Consider the following 23,245-nt stretch of genomic DNA (forward strand, 5'->3'; position numbering starts at 1 on the left):
AGAATCCATCCAGGGTTGACTCAAGACTGAATACAGCTCAATGAAACTGCCAAACTTAAACAGGACAAAATATAGGTGGGACAAATTAACTTGAGCAGTCCTAACAAGAGTTCACAGCAGGTGGAGCCATCTAGTGGCTTGGAGAGTCATTGCAGGAGGAGTCTTAAATAATTTCAGGGTGAAATATGAGAGATAAAAAAAACACCTACTGTAAGGTGAGAGCCAAATACATTCTTTCTCAGCCTACTTTCTTTACATGTTAGCCTTCCTGTTATTAATGATTGGAAATTTTTGATTCTCCTTTAGGTCCATGGGAACGCAGATAAACACTCCACAAACATTGAAATAATCTCATTTAGGCAGATGAGTAAGATTATTTTCCGTCATCCACACTATTGAAGGGATGCTTGCTGGAACAAGCCCACACAAAACGCGATACAGTTCAGGTTACGTATATTACAGTGTGGGCTGCTTGCATTAAGATTCCCTTTTCGGATAGCATTACTCGACTGTGATGCAGTTACCTTAAAGGACAGAAACCTGTTGTGAATGTGCTAATGTGCCTAATGTGGCCTGAAAGACTGCACCTGCTTCTGAAATCCTCAAGCCATAGCCAAACAATACAGCCAAATGATATTCCTCTCTCCATTTAGAAAGACCACTGGTGAAAGAATGCAACGAATGCATTTCCTAAGCAAGTGTTTTTGACTATTTTGAGTATTTTTTGACTATTTCAAAAAAGAAAAAAAAGAAAAAAAGGTATTTCTTTATGGTCTTTGTCTTGCATTGTTTGTATTCTGGTCTTTCTCTCGCATCACATTTGATTATTACAGCAAGCTGATCCTTCAAGACAAAACCTATTGTATTCAAAGAAAATATCTCAACCAGGGGCGCATCTTGTACTCACAAACAAAACTATGGGTGCTCCAGAAGGGGAACAAAATATCAAAAACAGTAGGTGGATCCTGTTGCAGAACAAGAAAATCCCCGTCCAGGCACTCACATAGTTAGAAAGGTAAAAGCCTTTATTATAAGACAAGGCTACTTCTTAAACAAAAAAGCATATCAGCCCAAACAGGCCTTCGTCAGGGTTAAAAAAACAATTGCTTTTGCTATTGCCCTGTAGATTCAGTAGCGCCTTCAAGCAAAAACACTGAACAGCAGACACATGAAACAGCATTAGAGTACTATGTTCTGTCCACATCGAGAACAGAACAAAGCTTCATGATTCAGTTATTTTCTTCAGCAATTAAATGGTTCTCAATCCTACAAATGAAACATCACAATATGAAATGCTCACTGCGTGTATGGAGGTAAACTGACAAAACCGCCCACATGAAAACTCCCTGTGTTCCTTCCACACAAAGGACTGTTGAATAAGCAGTGCACCCCACTGAAGTAGACATGTGATCATTTATGGCAAGCACACGTGTCCCAGAAGCTTTTTGACAGTCTCCTTGATCTTTGGAGGCCTGGAAATTTGAGGACAGCAGAACATAGATAATCAGAAGCATTTTGATAGATCAAAACATGCCTCCAAACATAAATGAATTAATTCATAAAAAAAAAGATTTCCTCTCAACATTAGCATGCCTTGCCTTCCTACACGCTGTGAAGGATTTGATTTAGTATGACAAGAAAGAAGTCACTGAAACACTGTACATGTCACATTTACAAAACATCACTGCTGTCAGAAATAGAAACTGTCAACTTTATCTCAGTGAACTATGAACTCTCTGAAAGGATAGAGACACAGGCTGAAAGATAGAGGGGAAGAGGCGTGTCTTCGGTATGTCAGACAGGTTTACTGCCTCTGGCCAGCGGGATGCTCTCATTATTTGCATGTGAAAACTTGAGTCCCCACCCTTCTCCAGGTTCTCAGCACTTCTCCTGTTCAGACACATTCAGGGTTTTTTTTTCCAGAGACTAACAAATCTCCTTCATCTTGCGACATAGCTCATCCATACTGGTACAACGCGGGATAAGAATGCTAAGAGACACAGCATGATGATTTCCTCTTAAGTAAGTAACTTTTTACAAATGGCAAAGACTTGAATGTCATACTCAATGTTACTGAAGTACTGAATTGTTTGGAGCAAGAAAGCTGCAGAGTACAGATGTCAGGTTACTTTGCTATATGTCTGCCTGTATTGATTTTGCATATTGAAAGATACATGTCACAATGTCAGTGCATGACACTATGACAGACTATTTCTGAGAAAGGTGTACAATGAAATAAATAGGGTTCTCACAAACAAACTGTCTTTTGCTATACATGGATTTTAGTTCTAGTTTTATCTTTGGAATGTACTGATGTCTTATGATCTCTAAGATGAACAAATATGTGAAAAGTTGCGTGCAATCTCTCTTTTTTTCTCATTTTCTTTCTGAATGAAGTGCAAAATCAAGTTGCAAGATCTTTTAAATGCAATATAAATCAGCAAATCGTACAGCATTTAAAATATTGTAGTAACAAAGAACTCTCATAGAACCACAAAATGAGTTGTTTAACACCTGCATTACGTTTTGGTTAACTAAAGGTGTCTTTGTTATTCAGTCAGTGTATTAATCAGAGCAGGTGGGGCTCTGAATGACTTTAAGTGTTGAATGCCAACCCCTTGTGAATGCTTTAGGCCTGTGGAGATCTCATCACCTGTTGATCAAGTCAAGTCAAGTTGAATAAATTAATTATGCCCGATAGAATTCATTTGAAATATGATGAACCTTGATGGATTCTGGGAAATAACCTTTTTAATGACATCAAGGTTTTGGAGTGTGTGGTTTTGACCTGAATGCATAGGTTACAGTTTTGTTCACCTGTAATTACTTGGTAACTTGTAGATATACCATCTATAACTATCCTGCACCCAGCAAACAGAAAGAGCAAATATTGTTTTCCAAATTAATGACACACTTGTTTCTGTAGGACTCTATTAAAATGCATGTGATTGACTTTTTTTTTTAAATATATATATTTACTCAACAATTTACTATTAAATCCTCAAAGCTTGTTTTTGTTTTGGTCAGTTTTAATTTGTTTCTTTAAAGATGAAGTACATAATTTCTGTGCCAGGATATATATTTTTTAATCTTAAATTTCATTAACATTATAATAGATGATTTGCCATTTGCCTTTTTTTCACCGACTAGTTGTTTTTAGTGACAGTTATAGCTTATGCAACTGCTTCAAACAGTTGTGCCTGAGTAGCCATTAGCAGGCTTGAAGGGTTCTGTGACTATTGGCATGATTGGAATAACTTCATTTTTCTTCAGGGCTTATAGACATACTTAGCGAGCAACATTTAGAGAGTGTCAACTAACTAAACTAACTGTCCTGCACCCACAAAACATTATTAAGTTGGAAATGGAATGTTCTGGTTGTTACTGTAGGCCTGACTCAGTAACAAAGCTGGACAGTGCAATAACGTCATAACATGTTCTCACATTTTCAGTTGAAGAAAAATAATTACAGGGCAGCTTCTTCATTATAAGAAGAGTGAGTAACTCACAGTTTCATCATAAGCAGAACATGTTACATCTGGAGAGTTTGCTCACTGCTGCTGCTCAGTATTTTAAATGTGCACTCATTAAAAAAAAGTTTTACACATAATATAGTGCTTCTATATTATGTTTAAAATGATGTAGACTTATATGAGGTAAAGACTGTAGTCATTCCATTGGCCTAATATAAACCTGACCTGATAACCTGATATAATATGACCTAATATAGCACCTAATAATAATAATATACAATATATATATATATATACACACACACACACACATTAGGATATCGGATTTACTGGACAAAAATGTGGATAAGGCCCATGATAATATGTTTTTAAAGGCACATCATAAAAAAATGAAAGTGTAGTCTAGAGTGATGGCACTGATGCATGGGATCCATCATTCCAAACCAAATGAGTGTGGAGAAGTAACATGTCCAAACAAGCAGTTCCTGCAATCATAGCTACAGAGTTAAGACAAACGGCAGGACCTCAAGCTCAAAGCTTGTAGTTATTGCTTTATCTGAGTGGTTTTTTTTTTTTATAAAACTTGTATACAAGCCAGTGATGGCTGTTCATTGAGGGTCGTATTGGAAACATTTTACATACTGTAAGTGGCTGAAACCAAAAAGCTCAAATGTGCAAAGCTTGCCAAACCAGGTCTTGATAGCCAAGAAGAAGCTCCTAACCAGCATTTAATGCTATGCAATATGCTATCATGCATGTATCTAGGTGCTTTGCTACAGAATATCGCTGATGTGCAGAATTGTCCTAGTTAAACATAATGTGTTTTGTTTCTTAGGTGGCAAAGGCTGTACAGTGTTTTGAGGAATCCAAACGAACACCGTGATGGAATCCGAATTTTCACTGCTGTCCTCCTCAAAGGGAGAGTTCAAGGCCGAAAATTACATACAGCCGCATTACAAGGAAGCGTATCGGTTAGCCATTGACTGCCTTGTCAAAGAGGGAGAAGCTTCTTATCGAAATTTCATCAAAGACGAGGGCATATGCGGTTTCCTCTCTGAGGAAGAAATCGGCCAGATTACAGAGAGTGCTGTGCAGCCCCCCACCAGCAACCACTCAGAGGAAGTGGACTGTCTGCAGGATGACACATCCTCCACGGGCACATACTGGCCCACTCACTCGGACACTGACCCGCCAAACCTGGATTTAGGCTGGCCAGACGTCCCGCACAGAAGGCTCGAGACCAGCATAGACCTGCTCTTCCACCCGCCGAAGCAAAACAGCCCCACTATCAAGGAAGTGATCCGCAAACAAATACAGGATGCCAGGCAGGTAATGTTGATAAAACAGCATGCTGAAAAAAAGGGTGTAAATAAACGCCAGTCCTTCTGTAGATCATGTGCTTTTGAACTATGCTGAGAGTTAAGAAACACATAGGTGCACACATAGAGCTACACACATAACTCAAGAATGTCCCAGAATCAGAAATTAAGCGTTAGCGTTAGTTCTGGCAGGTCACGTGAGTCAAGCTTGCATCAGCTGATCACATCTACCTATAGGAATACGACACTTATCGCGGCATTCCTATATAAGCTCTTTTCAGTATTATTCAGCAGCTTTTCAGATTCAGCAGCAAATTACCCTCCTCCATTCCCAGCTCCTCCTTTCGCGACAGTCAGGACGTGGCTTTCTGATATTCCTTGCTAATCAGACTCCTTTATCTTGAATAAAGTGTTATACTTAAATATCATTAAGTACATTAATGATATCTGCCTTGTTCTGTTCTGTTAACCCTAGGGGGGTTATTGTTGCTGCTCTCACTGCTCATTCATGACAGGCTGCATGGATGGGCAGGGAGGTTTTTGCCCAGAACAGAACCATACCGCCAAACCAAGCTTTATGCTAAGTATCTATCATTTTGACGATAGTGGTCCTGACAGAATTGAGCTTTTGAATGGTGTTGTAGCCTAGTGATAACAGATCTGGCTGGTAACTGAAAGGTTGTGGGCTCAAAACCCACAAGGGGTGATCCATGAACTTGTATCATTGTGTCCTTGAACAAAGCTCTTAACCTCAGGTTGCTCTAGGGAGACTGTTCTATAACAATTTCCACAATCAAAGATGGTGCAGTTGATAAGGTCACTCTTGGGAAAATGAGTTTCACTGTCACCCTGTTGAGCATACGATAAATAAATGAGCAAATCTTTGGAAGTGCACAGTCAGATTTTGCATTCATTTTCTACATAGAGTAATTGATTTTAAGCAATAATGTTTAAATATTGACAGGCCTATCAATATTTGTTATTGATTACGCTATTTGCTTGTGCTTTGTCATCCGCAAAGCTTCGCGGAATGGTAGTAAGCAGTAGGATTTTTAAAAAATAATTTTCAAATCCTTTTTTGATTCAAATTAATGTTTGTAATGTTTGAAAGCTAACAAAATGTGCCAATAAACATAAAAAGCTAAATCTTTAATTTCTCATCCACTAGGCTGATCTTAACAATTGTGTGTTACAGGACATGTTTCACGCAATATGAATACATTATTTTCCTCAAATAACGCCAGGGTGGCCTCTATGGTAAAAAGGTATTTTCTAGGCATCTTCAGTTGTTGTTGTAGCTTGCTGTTTTTCATTAGAGTCTAATAGTAACAGATCAAGGCTACATGAGCGAAGATCTTTAAAATCTAGAGATACAAAGTTGGTCTTTGATCTTCACTGGAATCACCTATCATACACACGTTCAGCCTTGCAGACAGCTTCTACCTTTAGAGTAAATTGAACTTTCCCCCAAAGACATGTCTTTCTAAATAAATTATGTTAGCACAACTACATAAAACATCATAGACGCTCTCAGAGTACACTCTGTGGCTGAAATAAAATCCATTTTCAGTTACATCATTTTGTTTATCCTCAGTTGGATACATTTAGCTTAGGTTCGACATGCCTGACACTGTGGAATTAAAGCCTTACATTCAACTAATTAACTTTAAATTGAATGTTGTCTTTGCGCCCAGCACTGCTATGCAATTGTTAGTGAGAGAATAAGAGATAATGAAAGATAATATCTCTTGGCCAGCTTAGATTTCACTCCAAATTAAAAGAATAATGGTAAAGTATCTCTAGTTCAACGTGAGGTGACATATACATCAATGATATTATTATTATTATTATTATTTTAAATGACTTTTATTCTTAATGGGATGATAATTTAAAAAATTGTATTTATTTATGAGAGGCAGTACAAGACATTCTGTCATGGCGGTTAAACATTTTCTAAGTTAAATAATATATCATGCATCTATTTTTCTCATCTTTTCTTTTGTATTGTGACATATGGTCACATGAAACATTTTAATTTTTTTTTAAAGAACAAATGTAGGGCAGGGACTTGGTTATTTAGATTTGTTGGCTGCACTTTACAGCACAGTGTGTACTGTAAAAATACATGAATATAATGTTATTGTCATGCAATGTTGCAGGAAGACACATGATGAGGAAGACAAGGTATGATCACAGTCTTTAATAATAATCCCCAACGTAAATGAACTGAACGAATCAGAGAAATCATTACTTGCACAGACGAAACCAGACACTCAGCACTGAAAACACAGGACCTTAAGTACTAATACAAACAAGGATAATTAACGATACACAACTGAACTGAAATAACTCCTCACATGACAACTAAAGAGCGGCAGGAAGACTGAACAAAGGCAAACAGGAACTAATGAAAACATCCTAAAAGTCCATGAAGACGAAACTAAATGACACACATAACTGATAACCCATTACAGTTATACAGTTACCAAATAAAGTACTGAATAATATTAATAAACTACATGGACTTAGTACCTCAATTACTATGGTAGTGCGTCCATGCATAACTGGGCATTAAAAAAAAAGGAGACACTGATTGTTTTTTTCCCCCCATTATGGTAATAAGGATTGGGGTTTAAATGTGCTTAATTGCCATGAATATGCAAGCAAAATACAATTTCTTGTTTCTATCTTTTTGAATTTTGCATTAGAAATAATGTAGTGAATGTTTGATTTTTTCTTTTCTTTTCCATTTTTAATGAGGTGTTGTCCGTAATCTTGTATGTCATTTGGCACAAGGCACTGATGAGAGCAGCATTGTTGTCTGTCGCAGCAATAAAACGTTGCATTGTCACACGAGTATAGGAAAAGTGCCAACCATTTTCACTGCCCTGCCTGTTCACCCCGTGATTCCCTCATAATCACAGAGGAGGCTATAGATTGATTTCCTTTCAATCATGGCTTTTGAGAGCAGCCCCACAATTGTGACGTCTTGAACTCTTGCTAAAGATGTGATAAAGACAGGTACATCACTTTCTCCCTCAGGCATCAGTCATGTACAAATTACAGCAGTCTCTCCCCAGCAACAGTGGCAGCTAAACTGTGCTGAACAAATACAGAGCAAACAATGGAACTAGTTGTGCAATATGCAATACTGAAATGATCGCTCCATTTACAGTTGATGAGATAGGAGTGTCAGAAACATCTAGGTGTGCCTATGAGAAGCAAGCTTTACCACATAAAAAAAAAAAAAAAGTCATGCAAAGATGTCCTTGCTACCGGGGGTGTGGAGCACTCTTTATTAGTAATAAATGACAATGCATTGCCTCCTTTCTGAGCAATGCAATTTTCTTTGTATTTTGATCATGAGAGATGATTAAAGCCCTGGCTCATATAATTAATGTGGCAGCATGTCTAAGAGCTTCTACTGAACATTGTACACAGATAGATTTATATCATGCAATTCTGACTTTTTTCTCACAGCTTTGACTTAATTTCTCAGAATTGTGAGATATAAACTTGCAATTGCGAGTTATAAAGTATAACAGTTCTGATTAGGGCTGGTAATTTAACGCGTAAATTGGATTAATTAATTACAGTGAAAAATAACGTGTTAAAATTATTAACGCATTTAATGCACTTGCCCCACCCCAGACCTACGTGGGTCATCTGACATTTCATACAGTTGATTGATATATGATGTAGGGCAACAACTCACTGCGTGATGGAGCCTAGAGAATGTAGTTAGAATGTCCCTAGAGGCAGTGGCAAAAAATGCCCCTGTTTGAGTTTTTGTCTCATATTTACATCATATAGTCAAGCAACATCACACGAGCAATAAGTGCAATATCACACGAGTGAAAATGTGATACTGATCTTATACAACAGTTCAATAAATAAGAAGTTAATATTGTATTATTTTAGACACAATGTTGTCTGTTTTACTCAATTTTGCCAACGAAAATGTAAAGACAAACCAGAACTGTTTGTCTCCGAGCAACACACAGCTGCATTCGTGTCTTAATCCACATTTTAAACGAATTGGGTGAAGCATTAGGTGCGCTGGATTTGAAGCGGCGCTCCACAGACCTAAGAGAGTGATTCAAAAGCATGCAGAGTCGTCTGCTCTCTAGTCGCTCTCGCGGTACTTTGATGTCACACACTGATCGATCTGATGGTGATGATCCGCTTCAAGTCGAACAAGCCTAATGATTCAATGGACCATTCATAAAGAGAACCATTTACTTCACTCCTGAATGAATCAGCCGTTTAAACGAATCAAAATAATGAATAAATGACTCGATAACTTAATCATTAAGACATTTACCACCACCTACTGGCAGTTTTAGTTTATTATTTAGAGTATCATTTCATTAAAGAAATAATTTCCATAGTAATAATAATTATTATTAGTAAATAATAATTCAATTAATAAAAGTATAGAAGCATGACATTTTGTGTGTCAACAATTTTACTTTTTCCCAAAAATCTTAATAGATTGTGGATCACATTTCAGTTTGTTTGTTTGTTTGTTTTTTGGAGAGCAGAGCAGAGTCAGACCCATTAGGCAACATAGGCTACCACCTAGGACAGCATCTCACGAGGGCATGGATTTACCAAACCAATTTCAGTGTGCTGAATGAGCTGCACCTCGTGTGGCTCTGGCGCTCTGATTACATGTGCTCCCTAGAGTCGACTCACAGCATGAAACTCTTGAGCGATGTATACAGTATCTTGTCAGGTGTGTTTGGGGGTGCGGGGGGGTTCTCATGTAGGGTGCCAAATGATATCGACTGATATACTAGCCTCTGCCGAGATTCAATTAAACTGAAAGCGGTTTGACAAGAGAACATTATACAATAGAATATATCAACCGCACATCAGCAGTGTGTTGTGAGAAGTTCCCAGGAGTTTTACTATGTTTTTTAGCAAAGGTGTTGATGGGTTTTTGTATAAAAGAGGGGAAGCAGGTGTGAGAAAAGTATTTTTTCTTACAAGCTTTTAAAATCATAATTTCCATTATAAGAGTTTACTTGTATTTCCAAGTGAAGTGTTGCGTACACTGTAAAAAATAAGTGTAATTTTAACTGTAAAATTTTGTAAAAACGCTACGGAAAAAAAAAACTGGGTTACACTTTATTTCGATAGTCCACTTTAGACATTCTACTAACTATAAGTAACTTTGTAACTACATGTCAACTAATTCTCATCAATTTGCATCTACATGTCTACTAACTCTCAGAGTAGACTGTTAGGGTAGGTTTAGGGTTAGTAGAATAAGTTGACAAAGAAAGTGTTAGAAGATATTAAGCAAACAGTCTACTAATACTCTACTAACTGCTAGCTGACATGTTGTTGCAAAGGTATTTACTGTTAAAAGAATGTCTAAAGTGGACTATCGAAATAAAGTGTTACCAAAAACTGTTAAAAGGTTAACAGTAAGTTCCCATACTATATACAGGGAAAAACTGTATAATATAATTTTCATGTAATTTTACAGTAAAATGCAGTTAATTTCACAGTTTTTAGAAGTAAAAATGAACAAATCAATGTATAATTTACAGTCAAAAACTGTAAACTGATATTCCCAGAATTCTCTGCATGACACTCACCATTTGAAAGTATTTTATTTCACTAATCTTTTTTTTTTTAAATAGTTTTTGTTATTAGTTATGTATATTTGGGCTTTATGTTACATCTTCTGTTGTTTAATGAAAGTTTAATGCATTATTTAAGTATCATGTGTGTTACCATGATGGTGTTTTGTGTTTGCGTGAATGACTCTGTGCACCTTCTATATATTAGTATATACTTCTGCTTGTGGTGAAGCTGCTTGTGATGAGCTTTGATTCTTCATGTGGCTTTCTCTTTTACCACCTGCATTATTATGGTGGTTGTCAGTATGTTAAAGGTACAAAACAGATTTTAATAGCAGTGTGCATTGTTGAATTTACTGGTTTACATTCAAATTTGATTGTTTGTAAATTACAGTTTTATACTGTAAAATGTTCAGTTTTTGGCCGTAAATGTGTTTACAGTTTTTCTGTATGTTTTACAAAATTATTCTGGCAACCACAGCTGCCAAAATGATTTTGTAAAAACTACATAATTTCTTTTACAGTGTACGCTTTACTTGTACGCATGTTTTTTAAAACAAAGGGATTTTAAAAGCAGTAAAAATATATCATTAGCTTTGATTCTGCCTGGCAGTAATGAAGCCTTTTTAGTAATGACACATGAACAAGTAAATTAGAAAGGCTCAACGGCTCCTTAAGGTGGAGGATGAGAGGAGACACTTTGAATAAGAATGCATGAGAACTCTTTATGTGAAAAGTACAGCATGTGAGAAAACACATGGACTATTATTATGTCTAAGTAAACAAGATATCTTTGGTTTAAAAATGTCAGCGTGTACGGAAGTGATGAGCTTAACAAGCAAAATTGATCTTTTGTCATATTGCTGTTTTACCCATGTTATGCATCTTTGAGTGGTACCTAACAACCTTAGTCATGGTAAAATCTCTCACAACGCCTCTCATGGCCTTTTGCTTCATTTGAAATACAAAACTCTAAAGGTCAGACAAGATTATATGCTGTACAACACTGATCATACTGACAAGGTCTCATCAATTTCTGTAGAAATTCTATATCACTCATTTGTTAATCAGTACATGTTGTACAGGGTGTGGTGAGATACTACTTACGCTTAGGCTCGTTGTCATTTGGCATTAATGGAACATCTTAAACCTGTCAAGGCTTGAATCATGGAATGCCGAAAGTCCTGAAAGACAAATGCTAGGACTAAACCTTTAAATAATACAAACCGTACAGTCTTCTCCCCAACTTCTTTCTGTTTAATATTAGGCAAAAGGCCCAAGCAAATACATATCATCCCCTGTCGGTTTCATGAAAGCCATCTTTTAAGTTATTGAATGTGGTTTTTCTGATTATGCAGAAAAACGACGGGTGTCATTTAAAAAAACTGAAGCAGCTTCTGGGCTGACACCTCTGCTATGTTCAGCTTTGTGTAACTGACAGGGATGTCATTGATTTAAAGGGGTCATATGATGCATGAAGATGAAGTTGCAAAGACTAAAGTCTCAAATCCAAATAGATATTCTTTATAAAAGTTAAGAGTCAGCCACGCCTACCTAAAACGGCTCGTTCTAACACGCCCCCACATACCTACGTCACTATTTGGGCGGCGTTATGCAACTCTTCCCACATCTTCACGCAAAGAAAGAAGGCGTAGTATTGTTGTTGCCGCCGCCGCCATGTCGTGAAGGCGTTGTGTGCTTCGTTGTGAAAGTGAAACTACTTTGTTTGGCCTTCCAAAAGAGGACGATATAGCGCTGTCGATCGCCGGATCGGCTTTCATCGTGGACGAAGCAGAGTCCAGCCCGTGGGTCGTCACATGTGGTTGCCGCAGGCATCACAATATGGCAAGGGACGTAACATTTCTGTCTCACGCTTGAGGAATTCGGCAAATCACAACGCACTGGATAGCTGGCCAATCAGAGAACCCCTCGCTTTTTTCAGACCGATGAGCTTTGTAAAAATCGACGCGTTTCAGAAAGGCGGGACATAGAGGAGAAACAATAATGTACAGTATGTGGAAAATAATGTGTTTTTTGAACCTTAAACCGCATAAACACATTTCATTACACCAAATACACAAAATAATGTTCTTTTTAGCAACATCATATGACCCCTTTAAGAGAATATCAGAGACGGCCTGTTCTGACAGTGAATGCCCAAAAATCCTCTGAGGCTGACGTTTCTATTATGTTTTCATTTGTATGTCTATACAGGTCATAGCAATCGCAATGGATATTTTCACCGATGTGGACATCTTTAAAGAAGTGGTGGATGCCTCAGTCAGAGGTGTTCCTGTCTACATTCTCCTTGACCATAATCACTTCAAAAGCTTTCTCAATATGGTAGAAAATCAAGACATCCAAATCCAAAAACTCAGGGTAAGTGTTCATATTCTACTGTATCCCCAAACAGTATAATTTACTATATTAAGACCCTTTTTACTTATGTTTGCTAGAAAACAAACATGGGAAAAATAATAAATCAAATGAAATGCATACAATATAGAGATGGATAAATATTCCAAAACACCTTTATGTTATGCTTTGGTCCAGTGATATGATTCTCGCTTTGCATTGCATACACCTTTTTATAAACCAGCAGTGCTACTGCATATCAGTAGATGCATATCAGAAAGTGCCCATTTGGTTGCGTTTCATTGTGCGATTTCAATGAAACACAGAGCAGGCAGCGGAGCGAAGTGCAGTGCATGTCTGAGAGAGACGAGGCTTCCCATTCTGCTCAAGAGAACTGTGCTGCTCTAGACAAATATGTTGCCTCTACCATTGACAAGAGAGAAGCGTATTGCTTAATGTATAAACCTGTGCATGAAAAGGTTTTCTCGATTGAGTGACAGAATGTGTCATACTCTCAGTACTGGAACATACAGGAAATTGAATGAACTGACAAACAAACTGTTAAAATGCTGTTCCAGGTCATTCTGGCCCAATTTAATCCTCATTTAAAGGTGCTGACACCGAGTGGTTGAACTAGGTAATGCAGTCCAAATTAAAAACATTGGAGAGGGGGTTTTTTTTCACCCGGCCCCTCCTCCTCTGACTTGACGCACACGCAGGTTGCCAGATTGACGACACCAACACTTGACGATGAATGAAATTAAATACGCTCTGTTTTCCTCCAACTGGCAACCCAGGGAGACGAAATACAATTGGGGGAACTGGCAGTGGGCGGGTTTCACAAACCAAAACAGAGACCGACATTCCGGCCCGGAACGCCCATTTTCAAAGGAGAATAACTGACTGTAGCATTGTTTTTCAGATAAACAAGTATGTTAACTTAGCATGTTTCTTAAATATCTGCAAACATATTATGGTATTTTTATGCTTTAGTAGAGTCAAAAACTTATACAGCACTTTTAAGAGATGAGCACACTCAAACCAATGCTACAGTGTCATGCGTGTTACCAAGATGGTGTTGTGACTTTGTGAGTATTGGCCATGTTCATCGTGTGGCTTTCTTTTGAACAACCTGTATTACTATGATGATTATCAGTTCATTTTAAGTAGATTGGAATTTTTATTTAATTTATTTTTGTTTTTATACAGTAATAAATAGTAGTAGTAACACTTACCAGAAAATACTACTAATTCACCTGATTTAATTATCATTTTTTTTATTAACTATTTTCTAAACATGGTGCAGTTCAGTTTCATTTCTAAATGATCTCTTGCATTAAATTAAATGAACACGCATTCCTTGCAGCGATTGAAGGACAGTTTTATTAACATTTCTTACATTTTGTAAAATATTTCAAACAGAGTCATAGAGAATATTTTTACTATGGAAGAGCATGAAATGAAAGAGTCGTTCTTTGAGAAACTTAAACATATACATGATCGCCATAGGAAAATGCTCAAATATTTTCCACATGATCAATTTCAACTAAATACTGTCATTTATTCACGCTGACTTTCTTGTCAAATATGACGACACCTGGAAGTATTCATGTACAGATGACGAGCCATATAAAGAAGCGATGTACTGAAAGCACTGTCCCTCCCACTTCTTCCCAGAGGGTGTTAACTATTATTACATGAAAAACAAGCTGCGATTAAGATTTTTCTCACCACACCTCACCAAGTGCCTTCATCTGGGTATTTTTCTGATACTGACATTTTTGGAATGTCTGTTAACTCAGTATATTCAAATGTCACTACGCAGCATAGCAACAGCTACTGAAGCAGATCCTGAAATTTATATGGTTGATTTATTATTTTAAATAAAGTTTAACAGACTTGCTAAAGCCTGCATGCATGCGCAACATCCTATAGGTTCTGTACTGGAATTAGTAAAGTAGTTCACCCGTTTCGAGTCTTCGGATTTTTCGAGTCATTCATTCATCACGTGACAGCCCCATACGTTAACCAATGCAGTCTGAGCCGGAAAGAGAATTGATTAGCTAATCTCTGGAGTCTTCGGGTTTGAGTCGTGCGTTCATCACGTGACAGCCCCATAAGTTTAACCAATGCAGTCTGAGCTGGAAAGAGAATTGATTAGTTCATCTCTTGAGTCTTCGGGTTTTTCGAGTCGTTCGTTCATCACGTGACAGACCCATAAGCTTAACCTATGCAGTCTGAGCCGGAAAGAGACTTAATAATAACCAACTCTTTATTACCTTTGTTACAACATTCAGTGTTATGGAAAATAGATAACCATAATGACAGAAATTCACACATTTATAAACTGTAAGAAGTAAAAAGCTTCAATTTGAGACCAGAAACGCATCACGTAACTGTAAGAGTAAATAATAATTATAATAATGATGATGATTCATTTCGAATGATTCGAAAGACTCAGAGATTAACTAATCAATTCTCTTTCCGGCTCAGACTCCATTGGTTAAAGCATATGGGGCTGTCACGTGATGAACGAACGACTCAAACCCGAAGACTCCAGAGATGAACTAATCAATTCTCTTTCCGGCTCAGACTGCATTGGTTAAAGCATATGGGGCTGTCACGTGATGAACGAACGACTCAAAAAACCCGAAGATTTTTACCGAAGTGTGTTGTCTGTGCTGTTTTGCTCATTTGTTTTGATTTCTCCATGAGATTATCTCGCACACACACCGGCTGCGCGAGCTTCAACATGTGCGACCTTGTTACTGTCAATACATTATTCATTATCAATTGTAATTTATGTCGAATGTAATAAAATCAGAATCATTCTCACTGAAATTGCTCAATTGCACTACACAATTTATTTTTCGACCTTTACAAAATTAACATTCTCTCTGCTCTTAGTTTTACTCCAGTCCGCCACTGTCTAAACATCCGGCGTTACCGCAATTTCGCACTGACTGGAGGCAATTACCAAACTGTTCCGCATGTGTATCACACCAATCTTTTCTGTTTCTTATAGCAGTTTTGTATTGTTTGTAGTGTGATCAACGTTTGTGTATGTAGTAGACGTGTTAGGGAAGTAACACGTAACATTTTAATTATATTTTGCTAAAATGAACGAAATGACTCGGAAAAAGATTTGTTCAAGTCTGTAAAATGATCCGAACTTCCCATCACTAGTCCCGCGCCACACTCTGTTGCATCGGGTCTCGCAGGAGCAGGTCTCTAATCCACTGGAACTTGACTCGACAGTGCGTGTGCTACATCCTTTTTACAATCTCTAGATTATAAAACACTGCATTCTGTCAGCAATGTAATGCAGCAGTAACGTATATAGACCTCGGCTTGTAACTATATTCTAATTACTATTTTGAAAATTATAACACGTTAAATTACTCCGTTACTAAAAAAGTAATAAAATTACAGTAAAGCGTTACAAAGTAATGCGTTACTGCCCAACACTGCTTATAAAGCACATATTAATGGCTTATTCTGCATGACCATACGATCCGTTAATGGCTAACCCCATGGCTAAATTTAACAACTACCTTACTAACTATTAATGAGCAGCAAATTAGCAGTCTATTGAGGGAAAAATCTTACCTAATAGTGAATAAGTGTTCCCTAATCTAAAGTGTTACCAAATTTCTTAATTACATTTGAACATTCAGGCTTGTGCCCGAGACTCTGTGGTACTTATTAATTATGTTTTATTAAAAAAGTTTTGGAGGGACATGTTCAGATAATCAACCAATTTAGCATAGGTAGAGCACGTTCAGAAAATCAACTTAATTAGCAATTAATTATTAATTAGTAAATATATATACAGCCAACTTACCTTTGTTCCACAACAGTTTTCTGGCATTCCTCCTCCACCCCAACTCCTCACTCCTAACTATTCCTATCCCAGCTTGGGATAGTGGGGGAGTTCTCTGGGTTTTGGCTAAATTCCGAGCTCGGAGCCCTCCCTTCGGACAGCATACCAAATAAAGCTGGGTTCTATAATAAAAGGTTACTCGCTCCAGTTCGCTCGCAGGCCGCCTTGTTCAGAGGCATTATTCAGACTTCTGTACAGGACATCAAAGAGCATGTTCTTCAGCCCGAATTACAAACACTGCATGCAAATGTGCCGTGGGATGGTACCTCTAGCAAACATTGAGTCAGGCTTTTTCAGCTGCTACTTCCTTGTTCCCAAGAAGATGGCAGGCTCAGACCCATTCTCGATCTCAGGCATCTGAATCGCTCACTAATGAGACGGCCGTTCAAGATGTTAACTCTAAAACAGATCCTTGCACAAATATGCCCCGAGGACTGGTTTTTGACTTGGATCTGAAAGACGCTTATTTTCACATCCACATAGCCCCCGTCACAGACCGTTCTTAAGATTTGCATGCGAGAGAGTGGCCTATCAATATACAGTACTGCCATTCGAACTGTCTCTGGCCCCACACACTTTTACAAAGTGCACAGGATGAGACAGATGGGAATCCGCATTTTGAACTACCTCGACGATTGGCTGGTTTTAGCCAGGTCAGAACGGGAGCTGGTCGCTCACAGGACGCTTCTGCATCAGCCACCTGGAGTGCCTTGGGTTGAGAATCAACCTAGCCAAGAGTCATTTGTCACCCAGACAGCTAGTGGTCTTTCTGGGAAGATTATGGTCTCTGCCCAGATGTGGGCTTGGATTACGCTGGACTATTCAACGACTGGTGGCATCTTTCAAACTAGGGACTTTACATCCCCTCAGGGCTTTTCAGAGGATGCTTGGCCTCATAGTGGCCATCTCCTCTGTTATTCCTCTAGGCCTGCTCCATATGTGGCCTCTCCATCTTTGCCTCAAAACCCGTGCCCGTGCCCATCCTGGTCTGGCGGACAACATGACGTTGGTAGCATACATCAATATCCAAGGCGGTCTCAGGTCACATTCCCTTTACAGGATGGCTCGGTGCCTCCTATTTTGGGCACAAAGCAAACTCACTAAGAGTGGTTCATGTGCCGGGCAGTCTGAACCTTGGAGCAGACAAGCTTTCCAGAGGCAATGTGGCCCCAGTAGAATGGACCTTACATCCTCAGATGGTTCAGGAAATTTGGTCTGTCTTTGGGAGGGCAGAGGTCGACCTCTTTGCCTCAGAAGACTTTCACTGTCCAACTTATTTCTCAATGCAGCGAGATGCCCTGGCCCACGACTGGCCCAGCGCTCGTCTATATGCCTTCCCCCCAATCGTCCTGCTTCCTCAGGTCATCAGACGGGTCAGGGAAGTCAAATGCTCAGTCCTCCTGGTGGCCCCGCTCTGTAGGGACCAGGCATGGTTCGCTGAGTTAGTAAAGCCGTCAGCAGCAGCCCCGTGGCCGATACCATTGAGGCAGGACCTTCTCTTTCAGGCGAAGGGCATTATTTGGCACCCCCGGCCAGAGCTTTGGAGCCTTAATGTATGGAGCCGCGACGGGAGCCTGTACAGCTCCCAGCAAGTGTGAGCAACACCATTTTAGAGGCTAGAGCACCATCTACAAGATGCCTTTACGCCCTTAAATGGTCAGTATTTTGTGACTGATATTCTGCACGAAGCCTGGATCCGGTCTTTTGTGATGTGTCCCATGTGCTAACTTTCTTACAAGAGTTGCTGGACAACGGGCTCGCCCCTTCCACACTCAAAGTTTATGTGGCAGCTATCGCAGCAAATCATTCCCTCGAAGTTGGCCAATCGGTCGGCAGAAACGATCTGATACTTAAGTTCTTGAAGGACACACGGAGATCATCCTCGTCATCAGACTGTGCTGACCTGGGTCTTGTCAATAGTCCTAAGGGCCCTACAGGGCCTTCCCTTCGAGCCGCTCCATTCGGCCGAGCTGCGACCCATGTTGCTTAAGCCGCCCTCCTATTTGCATATACTGTCGGTCAAGCGAGTGGGTGACTTGCAGGCACTGTCAGTCAGTGCTTCCTGTCTTAAGTTTGTTAACGACTGCCCTGCAGGCACCGATCTAGTCTGCTTAATCTGCCTATTTCTCCCTGAGGGTGGAAATGGTTATGTCTGTAGTCCTCGGCCAATTAGCTTGGGATTCAGTTTTGCTCATGTTCTTTAGGAGACTGGGCTCACAGAGCAGGTTGCTCTGTATCTGCTCATAGCATGGCGTGATTGGATGCATTCCCCATACTGCGTTAAACGCAGCGGGAGAGACCGTCCGATAGGGAACGCTCCGGTTACTAACGTAACCTCAGTTCCCTGAGATAAGGGAACAAGTGTTGCGTCACTCGCCGTGCTATAAACTGCACACGAATCGATGACTGTTGCTTCAGTCGAATGGTTAAGATTAAATGGAGGTCTGAGCCGATTTATATTGAGGTCAGCTCCGCCCCTTTTGGCAGGCAAAAGCGCCATTGGTTTGTGCAGCCACACAAACATGTACAAATCAGGCTTCAGTAACAGAGTAAACAGGAGTTTCCCCATACTGCTTTAAACGCAATGCTTGTTCCCTTATCTCAGGGAACCAAGGTTACGTCAGTAACCAGAGTGTTATGGTCATTTATAAAGACAAATATGTGTTTTATTTGAAAGAATGGGCAACTGATGACTCGTGCACTGTAAGAATTTGAATTAAAGTAGTTAAAATGTTGTTTCAAATTCAAGGATATTTATATTTGCTTGGTTTCTTGCTAAAATATATCTACTTTTTTTCTTCTTCTTGGATATAGAATATGAGGATACGCACAGTGAAAGGCCAGGAATATTGTTGCAGATCTGGGGTAAAGTTCCATGGAGGAATGGGGCAGAAATTTTTTCTTGCTGACTGCCAAAAAGTGTTTTTTGGATCATATAGGTGAGGCGGCATTTTTTATTATTAATTTAATAATGATAATAATATTTTTTCCCCCCTTTGGGCTTCCTTCAGGTTCATACATGTGCCCTAGAAAAAAAAACATAGTTGTTTTTATCAACCATAGTAGTTTATCACATTAACTGTGGACATATTCTACAGTACATTTGACAACCAGAAAGTGGTCATATACTTTTGTATTGTTATTATTATTATACATATATATTTTTTTTAATGTGTGCAATTTTTGTGATGTGATTTGCTCAAATGTAAAAAAATGGCTATTGATTTGATATGATTAGAAAATCCAAAGTCATTCATGCTTTTTAAAAAAAAGTGGCTTAAGTCTCCATATACTTCTCTGGGCTACTTTATACAAGGACTTGAAAAACCTGTAACATATGTCAACAAACAAAAATTGCAAAAATTGCTGACTTTCAAAAGCATTTTTCAAAAGATTGCAGTTATTTATAACTTACCAAAGATAAACTGCATTCCAACATTGCATGTTGCTATGACTGAAATTTAATAACTATGTTTATGTTAATTTCTTGTTTGACAGCTTCATGTGGTCCTACGAGAAGATAAACCTCTGCATGGTTCAGGTTATAACAGGCCAATTAGTGGAGACTTACGATGAGGAATTTCGGACGTTGTACGCTCGATCAACAGTCCCAGCTCAGTTTCAGACTGCCAGCGTGAACCAGTGTGAGACGAAGCCCAATGGAAATCTGATTCATTCCAGCCAACCCTTTGAAAGGAAAGATCATTTAAGGCATACACTTGATGCTGTTTACCGGCAAGCCTGTGAAAGGAGATCAGGATTTTTGGCACTGAGAGAGGTTGAAGAAAGACCACTTGTCACACCACATGCTCGATTCCTTCAAGACACATCAGAGTTTTACAAAAGACACAGCTATGCAGGAGAGCGGCAGGAGCCTGTGTATCTGCCAAAATTGCCCAAGTATGGCACTAGTAATTGGAACGTGGCAGCAGAGAGCAACCGTTATGGCGGATTCCCCAACGATGTGGACAAGCAGTATGAAAGTTACGTCATCAACCCAATGTTCAGAGGCTCAAACATGCGCCAATCTTACCACGGCCATGACAAACAAGTTCTCAACATGAGGCAAAACCTGCCCAGTTTAGCAAGTACTTCCAAGTCTTTCCTTCGGACATGGAGGATAGAGTCTTACCTCAACAACAACAACAATGATCCACCTTACGGCGAGAACTGCGATTATCTGGACCAATTTGAGGAGAATAAAATGGCTCATCCACAACACTCCCGCATCAGGTCATCGGTTGTTTTCACGTCCACCATACCAGAACAACCAGAGACAAACAGCTACTCCAATAATTCAGCATCCTCCAAACACGATCCGGCACGAATTCAGTCAAATGCTCAGATGTATCAGACAGCACAGCACGATGACTACATGCTAAAGAGGCGCAGTTTACAGATTTTAGAAAACTCAGGAAGTAGCACGACCCATGGCTCTGGACAGGATGCAATATATGCAAGTTTAAACAGAGACAAAAATAGATTTGTAAACAAGGAGCATGACTACCAGCAAGAGGACCGATACAAAAGGCACAGCGTGGCCGATCCCAGGTGCAATACATATAACAGCGACTTGAATGAGCCCTCTAATAACATGTACGCATCTTTACCTAGAAGACAGAAAATCTGCAACATGTCTGCAAATGAGAATCCCAGAAACGAAGTGTACACACCAACTTTCAAAGAGGACCAGAGGTCCGTCTCACATCATGATTTCAAAAAGGCAGATGAGAGCACATCTACCTCAGGAAACATATGGCAAGAGCCTCCCTCGAGAACTGTGTCAGCAACGCTTCTGGACACGGAGGACAGTCAGCCTTCAAAACCAAACAGCGCATCATCGCAGCGCTTCTTGAAAAAGAGCACCAAGAAAATAAAATCCCTTCTAAACATCCCACAAAAGGGGGACAGGTCACCGAAAGGAAAGAACTCAGAAAGTCTTAAAATGGGAAGCAGCACTGATACAATTCTCTCAGATTATGATGACACAGCACAAGGCAAGAAATCCCAGGATAGCACTGCTAATTCCACCAAGTCCGTTGAGAGCAGCAGACTGAAGCGAGCTAATGGGAAGATCTCTGGAGCTGAGAATCACTCTCCTGGCCTGGCGGGAGAGGCATCTGCGCCTCGGTTTATCACCGAAGAGCTTCATCCCTCTCACACCCCTGCAAGTGCAGAGACTTCCAAAACACAGGACCAATCCACAGTCGTTTCTCAAAACGAGAAGACAGACTCAACACTAACCAAATTGGATCTGTTGTCAAAGCAACAAGTATCAGCAAACAGGCTATATAGCAGATTTGAGCCACTTTGCTCATTTGAAAGCAGGTGTCCCACCGCAGGCCAGCCTGCCTATGTATTTGCACAGAGTCACGTAAGCGAGAAAACAAGGAATTCTGTCTTTTTAAGACAGCCAATGAATGACCATAGCACTTATACAAATCAGCAGACGCAGGGACATGAAAATAGAATTGGCCGTTTCATTCAAAGGGTTGGAAATTTAATACACAAGAATAAGTACTGAAACAATTACTGAAATGACGTTGAAGCGGAACCGTGTCATTTCTGCACCACTATATTGACAAAATGGAATTGCAAAAATTGCACAAAGCATTTTAAACAGGTCTCTTAAGCACTATTTTCCACTTTTCAATGGTCAGACTAACAGATAGTCCTGCCCCTAACTAATGCTAAGGTTATGTCAGACTGGCTGGGTTGGTTAAACTGTCTCTGCATATTAAACTGGGATAAAATAAAGTATTTTAAGATCCTAAAAATGACACATTTTGGCTTTCAAAATGTGCAACAATGATGTTTACTTGAATGCATTATTTCTAAAGCCAGTGTTGAAGGTTTGCAATATAACTGGTGGAAAATGCTGCAAGCACTGTTACACTGTTACTTTGTAGTAGATTTAGTTTTATTAATATTATTTGTAAATTTAAAAGTAATGTTTTGAGTAGGGATAATGGGCAGATTGGGTTAATAATTTATGTCACTTAAGTAAATGCTATTTTAAAACCTTGCTATTACCTTAGAACAAAACCTCTTAAAAACCATTTTTGTCTGCTTACAAGGTGTTACCATAAACCATCCATACAACAAAATTGCACTTCAGGCTGGACAAAAGCTTCCCAGAAATAACCAAGATTGTTGTTTTAAAGTTGACATTGCTGGAAACATGCAAGATAAATAAATGTTAGTTTGTGGGTAATTGGTGCTTAACTATCTTTAAGGGTGACCATAGTGGCATATACTGCACTGGCATTGACGTTGTGGGTGTCGCGATTGACCCAAAACAGTTCTCTATTAAATATGTGAATTAATGACTCTCATTTCAAAAAGTGCACATGTACAGTTCAGTATACTGGACAAATATCAAACTGGTCAAATATCAAAATGTTGTTCTCTTACTAAATGGGACCTTTTTATTTTTATTATTATTATTATTATTATTTTAAAAAAATGTCTTCACAAAAACAATCAATGTTTGCTTGTATCCCAACAGGGTACTTACCAAATAAATGAATGGGCATGACATTGATTGATGTTGAAACTGTGTTATATGTGAGAAAGAGGCTGACATGCTACAAGAAAAAAAATCAATTTGACTACAGGAAG

The 23,245-nt window shown here is 39.1% G+C and overlaps 1 protein-coding gene across 1 annotated transcript; it reads left to right on the forward strand.

The window, feature by feature from the left end:
- Positions 1–1,915: 1,915 nt before the first annotated feature.
- Positions 1,916–22,761, forward strand: fam83b (family with sequence similarity 83 member B). The gene is made up of 5 exons (XM_016288873.1): positions 1,916–2,022; positions 4,309–4,802; positions 12,601–12,765; positions 19,439–19,563; positions 20,123–22,761. Exons 2-5 carry the CDS (start codon positions 4,356–4,358, stop codon positions 22,146–22,148), a joined length of 2,763 nt encoding a protein of 920 aa, XP_016144359.1. The 5' UTR covers positions 1,916–2,022; positions 4,309–4,355; the 3' UTR covers positions 22,149–22,761.
- The last annotated feature ends 484 nt before the right edge of the window (positions 22,762–23,245 follow it).

The sequence above is a fragment of the Sinocyclocheilus grahami genome, unplaced genomic scaffold (assembly GCF_001515645.1).
Source record: "Sinocyclocheilus grahami isolate Dianchi unplaced genomic scaffold, SAMN03320097.WGS_v1.1 scaffold235.1, whole genome shotgun sequence".
Taxonomy (NCBI): domain Eukaryota; kingdom Metazoa; phylum Chordata; class Actinopteri; order Cypriniformes; family Cyprinidae; genus Sinocyclocheilus; species Sinocyclocheilus grahami.

Coding starts and splice junctions, on each gene's coding strand:
- fam83b (XM_016288873.1), top strand. CDS start 4,356: ATGGAATCCGAATTTTCACTGCTGTCCTCCTCAAAGGGAGAGTTCAAG. Junction 12,766..19,438: donor TCCAAATCCAAAAACTCAGG/GTAAGTGTTCAT, acceptor TCTTGGATATAG/AATATGAGGATACGCACAGT. Junction 19,564..20,122: donor GTGTTTTTTGGATCATATAG/GTGAGGCGGCAT, acceptor CTTGTTTGACAG/CTTCATGTGGTCCTACGAGA.